Source organism: Malurus melanocephalus, unplaced genomic scaffold, assembly GCF_030028575.1.
Source record: "Malurus melanocephalus ecotype Western Australia unplaced genomic scaffold, MMel_1.1 scaffold_577, whole genome shotgun sequence".
NCBI classification, from domain to species: domain Eukaryota; kingdom Metazoa; phylum Chordata; class Aves; order Passeriformes; family Maluridae; genus Malurus; species Malurus melanocephalus.
In genome coordinates, this window is record NW_026623809.1 from 83,903 (window position 1) to 92,578 (window position 8,676).

At 50.6% G+C, this 8,676-nt stretch overlaps 1 protein-coding gene across 5 annotated transcripts in view; it reads right to left on the reverse strand.

Annotated features, from left to right (window-relative positions):
* The window catches only part of CCDC9B (coiled-coil domain containing 9B), a 32,101-nt gene extending 24,251 nt beyond the window's left edge, over positions 1-7,850 (reverse strand). For 2 of the 5 annotated variants that reach the window (XM_057382610.1, XM_057382609.1), the window contains exon 1: positions 6,741-7,063. In XM_057382610.1, the coding sequence (XP_057238593.1) occupies positions 6,741-6,923 (183 nt within the window). In that variant the 5' untranslated portion in view covers positions 6,924-7,063. Of the gene's footprint in view, positions 1-2,189; positions 2,244-6,740; positions 7,064-7,662 lie in introns of those variants that run through there. The other 3 variants (XM_057382611.1, XM_057382613.1, XM_057382612.1) reach the window with 3 other exon arrangements.
* Between the last annotated feature and the right edge of the window lie 826 nt (positions 7,851-8,676).

Below are 8,676 nucleotides of genomic sequence, written 5' to 3' on the forward strand. Positions count from 1 at the left end.
GGAAACCTGCTCCTTCTGTCTAGACAAGGTGGGAAGCGAAAGAGCCTTTCCCCACCATTCCTCCCTGACCTTTTCCTGACAGAAYTGATCTTTCCTTTTCTTACACTTTTTGTTCAGCAAGGAGGTAGTTTGAGCAACGTGCTGGTGCCCCACTTTGATGGCTGTCAGAGGGCTCCAGAGTTAACACCTGCTTATGTGCATGCCATACATGACCCTCACCTTTGGGTGTTCTCAGGAATGGAGGAGGTGTGCTGGGCATCAGACATCAGTGAGGGAAAGGCAGCAAAACCTGCTCATGGCACAGAGCACAGCTCCTGCACCAGCCCATCTCCACTGGCATCTCCAGCGAGGGCTATCTGATCTAACAGCCCCTGCCAAGGGTGCTCCGCCAAGACACAGAGATGCAGGCACACATCTGTGCCCAGGTGGAACAACAGGAACATTTAAACTGCCTCCACACATTCTCCTCTGGACAGTGGGATTTTGTCAAGATCTGTGGGAAAACAAATGGCTTTTCCATTGCCATCCATCATCAGGCATATGACAGGTGAGCAGATTGCCTCTGTGGGTGGATACACTTCCATGGGCATTTTGCAAGGCTGATTAAAGCTAAATTCGGTGTTTACCTGAACAGGAGCTGTTCTGGGAGCACTAAATTGGCAGGTTKGCTGTTTACTGAGCACAGGGGTGTTGGCTGCTGAGGGTGGGATCAAAGTGGTGCATGCCCTCAAACACACCCCTTTCATCTTCAGATTCTTTTGAAGGAGGTCTGGCAGAGCTGCCGGCTCAAGAAAAATTTAAAAATTCCTGCAGAGGCTGTATTTGTGCTCTTCTCTTTCCAAAGCAAAAAATGGAAAAGCTCTGTCAGGCTGTTCTCCATCGGCCCATTTGTCAGCATTTTGTCTATGCTGGTGCCAGGGGGACGGGGGTCTTTCCATTTCCAGCTGGAAACAAAGTCACTGGAAGGAAAGTGTGCTGGTGTTCAGCACTTCTCCCCTTTATTCATGAAGGTGTTTCTCTCTGCACAACCTGTTCCAGCACATGCTGGGTGCTGTGGGCGAGAGGTGGTCGCTTGCCCGCACACTCGGGCCCTGCGGCTGAAGCGCTGAGCAGCGTGTGGAGCCCACGCTCAGATCCCAGGGGCTCACCCATTGTACACTTCAGCCCAGTCAGCGTTTGCTCGTCAGCTGCCGCCCCGAGCCAGCTGATAACAGGGGGCTGTGCCCTCTCCTCCGCTTCTGGAACGAAYCCACTGCCCCAGCCCCTGCTGAAGCTGATGCTCAGGATGGAAAGTGGCTGCACATGCCCTCCCCAGAGTAAAGCTCTTCCGGGAGCCAAGGTGCCCGTATGTCACCGAGACAGAGAGTTATAAATGGYTTTGGCAGAACAAACGTGTGATGGCTTTGAATCAGCAATCAGCTGAACCCAAAGCCTCCCCAACAGCCTGGCAGAGCCATGGAACGAGAGGCCTCATTCTACTGTAAATAAAAATGTCACAAAAGGAGAAAATGGAAAGCTATCGGCTYCAGGCTTCAATTAAATGACGACATCCCGTTGTGTCACAGCCCTATTCCTAAGTGGCACACACACTGGCTACGCAGCTCCTGGRGGGCTGGAGGGACGCCTTGCTGCTGACTGTTTCTGCGTGCAGTGTTTTCCCACACACTTCTATGATCATCTGYTTCTACAGCGAGGTCTTGGGGGCAGCAGGGTTGGGAAAGTGTGAAAGGCAGGAGGTGGGGGGAGGGTAAGGGGACAGGAGCGGGCCGGCACTAACACTCTTCTGCGTAAGCAAATGTATCCGCTCTTTTTAAGAAATATTCTCTTCCTTGACAGCTGCGGCTGAAGCCCTCACCAGCATAAGCACCATCCAGCACTGCCTGCGTTTCTGTTTGTTATCTGCCTCCTGCTAGGCACACTGTCCTGAGCCAGCCACTACAACCTACCCCGGCGAGGGATGAAAACCCCGGCACCCAAAATGCGCCCCCCCCCAGCACCCCTCCCCGCGGTGCGGTACGGCTTGTTTGCTCCCCGCGCCTGCTGGCAGCCGGGTGAGGCAAGAAAACAACAAAGCGACAGCCACCGAAAGGCTACCCTGAAGGAAGCGAGTGYGAGTCCTTGTGTGGCCTTTTGGGGTGAGGGACCCCAGCGCCCACGCCCCTCCCAGGCCCCGCGCAGGCAGCACTCACAGCTCGGTGCATGTTGGACATCGGCAGCGGAGCCCGGCGGATTCCAGAGCAGAGCTAAAACAGGAGAGCCATCAGACGGCCTTTCTCAGCACTGGTTGCACAGCATACAAGATCATGTTTTGATTACAAAAGCCTCGTCTGGGCTCCCAGCCAAGAGCACTGGCTGCCTAATATACCAAGCACAGACAGGGTTTGGAGTGCCTGTGTCCTCCTCTCCAACCTCACTCTCTTTTTAAAAGAAACACTCCCCCTTTTCCCCCTCCTGACTCCTTTTAACTTCCTGATGCCACAAGCCCTCGTTCAAAGTGGGAAAAGCCGGGCGAACAATGACGAATGGATCAGGCAAACAGCTTGGCTTCACTGCGTGGCCATTCATGGGGTTGTGTTGTTTGTTATGCATGGCTGGCTCCACGCCTGGCGGGGCCGGGAAATATCTGGGGTCCTGGATGTCTTGTGAGAGTGAGGGTGTGCACGAGCCTGCAYGGGAAAACATGGACAGATTTGCCTTTTCTGTGTAATTTCAGTATTCTCTGGAAATGATTTTGCTGCTGTTAGATTGAGCCTTTCTCTCAGGAGGGAGCAGAAGAGTGCTGTGGTGTGGGCATCACCAGCCAGCAGCAGGACTAGCAGGAAGCATACAGTCAAAGCAGAGGGACTCCTGTAAGTCCCTGTCTGAAAGCTGCCAAAACAAACCGCAGAAGAGTCACAAATAGCAAGGGGGCTTTGAGAGAACAAAGCATTTGCATCTTGSGTCACCACATGAACTCTTACCTCACCACAGAATATCTTGAGTTGGAAGGGACCCACAGAATCATCCAGCCTGGCCCTGATCAAACACCCCAACAATCCCATCCTGTGCCTGAGAGCATTTTTTAAACCCTCCTTAAGCTCTGGCAAGCCTTGGAGCCACTGATCATTCTCTGGGGAGCTGTTCTAGTGTCCCGCCAGCATCTGGGGAAAAGAACCTTTTCCTGACATCCATCATGGACCTTTCCTGACACAGCTCTAGCCTTTGCCTGGGTCCTGTCCCTGGTCACAGAGAGCAGAGATCAGAGTTGCCCCTCCACTGCCCCTTGTGAGGAAGCTGCAGACCCCAATGGGTCTCCCCTCAGTCTCCTCCAGGCTGAACAAAACACAGCCACGTGTCCTGGCYGTGTGCTACATCCTCTCTAAATGCAGACTGGCTGCTCTCTCCCTCTATCCTGAGGGACCCAGACCAAGTGCAAGGCAAACAGGAGATGGAAGCACACCAGAGAATGTTTTGTTGCCCATGGACTGATGCACCAACTTTAATGTGGGCCCTGCTATATTCATACGTCAAAAAACCTAAGCTGGCCCACTGCTGCCCACTGTCCCCTCTAAAGCCTTTGAGCAGGTCAACTCCTCACAAAATGTGAGAGTCTGACCTGAAACCTGGAGTGGTTTAAGGRAWAAGMCTYTGCAGAACTCAGAATCTGGAACTCYTCTGTGCATGACTTGGGCTGTKGSACATCAGGGCTAAGCCATTAAGGACCTGGAAGCACAGCTTAGTAAAARCTCTAGGAGGGACAGACTGACCCATAACAATTAGCAGCTACTCAATGATGGAAAGCAATTGAAACCATTTCCAAGGCAAGGAAGACTACTGCTGGGGGTAGAAAATTGGGAAAAAGACACAAGAGCTTTGTTAGAGCCCAAGCTCAAGAGGTTTGTGGTGGACACAGCTATGCAGGAGATGTAGAGTCATATGGAGCTTTACCTTCCCCTGGGAATACAGGGGAATTGTGGGATGGCACTGCCTTAGTTTTCCAAGCTGGTGTCATGTCTGGTGAGGGTGGATTGATATCCCATTTTTGGCTGGGCTGGTGGCCACAGGGACAAGGTCAGCCCCGGGACTGGGTGGACTCAGGGAGTCACTGTTCATGGAAACACTTGGTCCAGCACTAGTCCAACATTATCCTGTTTGTGTGGTGGCCATGCCCCTGGCCTCAAGGAGACTGCACACTCTGCTAAAGCCAAAGTTCAGGTTAAAACAGACCATTATCCCAAACTGCAAGGCCAGGTTCTCTGTGCAGTGCAGGGTGAACACCACATGCAGCTGGGTCCATTGTGCTGCCCATGCCATACTCAAATTATCAAAGATTAAGCCAAGTGCTCACAAGGAGTTTCTCCAGACCTCACAGTTATAGCATCCTATGTCTCTCCTATTCCTGACCGTGTGGACAAGCTCTTCCAGCAATGAGCAGTGCCATGAACAGGAGTGAAGATCCCTAAAATCCTTTTGCCTTTGCTGATTCCCTGGAGAGCTGCATTTCCCTCCAGGGCAGTGTCGGCTGCTCTTGACCTCAACACAAAGAGCTGACATGTCTCAGCTGTCCTTTACCATGTCTGAGTGGCACAAATGACAAGCACCTACTTCTGCATCTTCATCTGAGATCGACGGGAACCCTCAGTGAACACTGCAGACACAGAAACCCAGGGGTGAAAGCCAAGGGAGCAGCAGCTGCAGCTGCAGCAGTGGGACAAAACAGGCTGATTTGGGGACCTCCTTGTACTCTTGGGACAGTCACAGAACACAAAACCCTAAAAATGTGCTGAGATTTATGGGGTTATGAATATGCACATGCATTTGATTACTCTCAGCACTGTGGCCAGGAAGGGCTGCAGTAACACCACAGCTGTCCCCAGTGAAAAAAGCAAACCCCCAGATTTTCTCTGAAGTGCAGTGTCAATCCCAAGACTGGCACTGCCTTCCCACAAGGTCTGTGCCTACATCAGGCTGTGGGCAACCCTTCTGGACCATCATCCTGGCTGCAGGAATCCCAGTACCCAGAGGTCTGCATTTGGGAAGGAGAGGAGCCAGAGAAGGTYCTCTAGTGAGCAAGGTGTGCTGAATGCATATTTTGCCTCACAGGACTTCAGGACACACTGAATCCTGTTCACACAAACACCCCCACCTGGGTGGCTGCAGGACACCAATCCTGCTCTCWCTGGCTGTTGATGGTCATGATTTCCCGCATGAAGCAGCTTGACAGAGCTCTTCAGACAGCAAGTGTAYCCTGCATCCATGTGCAACAGGAAGAGCATCTGGACAAACCAGCCTCATTACTCACTAAGCAATGTGTACACYACCCCTAGAGTTAATCTCTTTATTCTTTAACATCTCAGAACACCTTTCATAGGCAGGATGGCCTGATTCTGGGCTGATTCTCTGGCTGGTGCCATATCTGAAGCCGCCTGGCACAGTGGGTACCTGGAGCATACCCAGGCTGGCTCTGAGGTTTCTGCTTCAGGGGTGTGTCGGCCTCTGAAGGAGCAATCCCTGGGGTGGATATGAGCTTCTTTCAGGAAAGCCTGGAAGCTGGAGGAATCAAGAGGRTTGCCCTGATGTGGCTCTGTTGCACAGGAGCTTGGCTGACTATCCTGAAGCTCAGCCTCCAGCTGCCTACTTGGAACCCTTGCTCTCCACTCGGGGCAAAGTTTGCCAGAGATTTTTCTGGGGCAAAGGAAGGAAAGCAGGGCAATGACCTCTCCATTTTGTGCTTGTGACRGTGAAATAATCCCTTTCTCTAATTGTGTGCTGCAAGGCCTTTTATTTTCRGCACAAAGAACCATGCCTGACAGGAGTCTGCCATTTCCCTCCTCCGGGAGAGCACTCAGCAGCTGGCACGCAGTTTTGCCCCATATTTTATCAGTGAGACTCTGTCTTTTTGCTTTACACAAAGACTGAAGGAAAGAAYCTGATTCTTCAAAAAACACAAACCTGCCTGCCCTGAGAAGCATTCCTGGCACCCCTTCATCAGCCCTTCCACCAGGAGGAACTGCTTTGGCTTTAAACCCTCCCTCCTTTTCTTTTTGCACTCCGTGAAACTCCTCCAGAGCCACTCAGTTCCATGCTGCCACTTTTCCCAAGTGCACTTCACCCAGCCTTATCCTGGCTCCTCTCCAGTTTTTGCATGACCTCTATCGAGTCAACAGATGGCACTCGGGAACTGCTGGGAGGAGCTGGGAGCCAGCTGCCAAAAGCCCACTGAAGGAGCTGAAGTCTGGCTGCTGTGGGAGGCTGCTTTTATGTCGTGTCTCAGGACTGCAGATAAGGCACAGAGCTGAGTCTCGAGGCATGGCTGTGTGCAACGATGCACTGCCCGAGGCTCCTGAACTGAACTAGCAATCTCTCTCCAGGCCTTGCATGGGAATATGGGGTATCAAAGAGTTCCTGGAAGCCTGGAGGCATCCTTCCTACCTAACACAGAGCAAACTCCTCACAATAAGCCAATTCCTCTTGCCTCCCCCAGCGCCAGTCCTTCAACAAGCAGCACTGTAGGATAAAAAAGGGGTTGAGGTGTTTCTTCTGGCCCGCAGAAAAGTCAGCATATTCCCTAGACTGGGAGGAGGGACCAKAGAGGAACCTTAAGTGGGCTTTAGCCAGAGAGATTTATGGGGATCAAAGGGCTGCTGAGACATCCATTTTTTTAAATGGATCAATAAATAATTAAAATTAAAACTACCAAAGACAGTTAAAGRATATAACAATGACAGTTTGGTCCTGCTTAAAAGCAATATGGATCAYACCTGCCTGTTGGTACTTCCCACGGAGATACCCATCATGGCAGAGCACAGAAACACCTCAGGATGTGCAAAGAGCCCTCTTCTCATTAGGAACAAGTCTGCCCCCTCTTTTCCCCTTCCCTGTGTTTCATCCCAGCCTGCAGGATCCTGCCTCAAGCCCTGTGGGTGAGTTCTGTGCATATCCATGTTTAATGCCACCTTGAAGAACCCATGGTCTTATCAGCTCTCCCAATATTTTCTGCTCCTGAAAACTTGCCATTCCAGTGTAAGGCTTCTGAAGTGGTCATAGGCCAAGCAAATGAAAAATTAATCTGTCCATTTAGTTTTTCCCACKTGCAGACATTCTCAGCAGGGCCAAATGCAGGTTTGCTGACCCTGTTCACTCCCCAGCCTTCAGATATAGGACACAGGGCCCAGCCTTGGAAGGGTGTGAGGCTGTGGAAAGTGGCCGGGACAGCCAGTCAGGCAGGTTTTTTCATCTTTTATGGAAATGTAGTCCTTGGGGAAAGCATGGAATGTTGCAGACAGCAACTTGTTCATCTTGTCATCAGCAGGGGCCTAGGGAGTTTCCCCATTCCAGCCCATGGCTTCCGCCCAGATCTAGGAGGACATGGACAGCCCAGTGGCATGTAACTTGGAACTCACAAGCTGAAAATGAGCAGCTGGGAGCCAGCTTGCTCTTGACATAGTCACATGCCCTTTGTGAACTCCAAAAAGTGAAAATTATTCCACTTATTCCAAATGATTACCATTATATGGTTGCTTTGGGGCTACACGAGTGGTAGTGACCCACTTTGAATCTGAGGCAAGAACAAAGAAGTGGCAGATTTGGTGCCTCTCATCCCAGCCAAACTCTATTAAAGCCTAAGAAACCATCTCATTTCCCTTTGCCAGCAGAACTCAAAAGCAAAGTCCAGAGACCAACCTTGGCTCCAGGGTCTGAACTGGACCAAAGACTCTCCACAGGCTCCGGCGGTCCCATTTCACACGGATGCTGCATGGATTCAGAMTGGGCTCTGCAGGAAGACTGGCTTTTCTTGTGCAGACAGTCAAGGTGTGCAGCTGATTGGGAGGACAAACCCAGGAAGGACCAGCCTGCATGAGGCTCAGAGGCGCCTGGGAAGGGAGGAGATGAAAAAGGGAGTCAAGGTGGCAATTAAATATTAAAGGACCAGTTCAACAATAATTAGTACTTGGGTGGAGGGAAGGGGTGGAGGTGCATGTGATGCCTGGAAAACAGAATAGAYACTTTCAACAACGTTAGAGTGAATATAAAAGCAAACTTTTACTTGAAAGCTTTCAGGTACACAGTATGGCAAAAATCACACGAGGTATAGGAATTCTATAATTTTTATAAGGTGAGTSAATTAGCATACTTATCATATGCTGTCCAATAAAAAGGTTAGTTGGYTAGGTAATAATTCCTGGGGTCCCCACTGGAAGCAGTCCAGAGCTTTCTTTTGCCCCACTTTTGTTACATCTGGTCCAGATTCTGGTTGGAAAACAGAAATCCTTGTAGTTGATTCTCCTCTTGGAATAAGACTAACAGATGCTTAGGAATGTGTTTATAAGGTCCTAAATGTAGGGAAGAATAATAGGAAAAATACTAGAAGCTACACCCATGCTTTAGCAATCTCCAAAGCTACAAATATATGAAAAATACAAAAAGCTAAAAATCTTAGACATCACATGAAGTGCTTGCAGATGCTTGCTGGGCTGTGCCTGGCTGCTAAGTGCTTCAGTCCAGTGCCAGAAAACTTCAGAAAGTGCAAACAATCCCGGCTCCAGCAGGATGGAAATCATAATTCAAGAAGGTGAAACCTTTCTCTGGGCATCCATTTTGGGTCCCTGAGTGAGCTCCTGAGCCACGTAATTCTCCTTGGAAATGTGGATATCTTGTTGGCCCTTCTGAACTGATCTCTGCAGCAGGGCTGAGAWG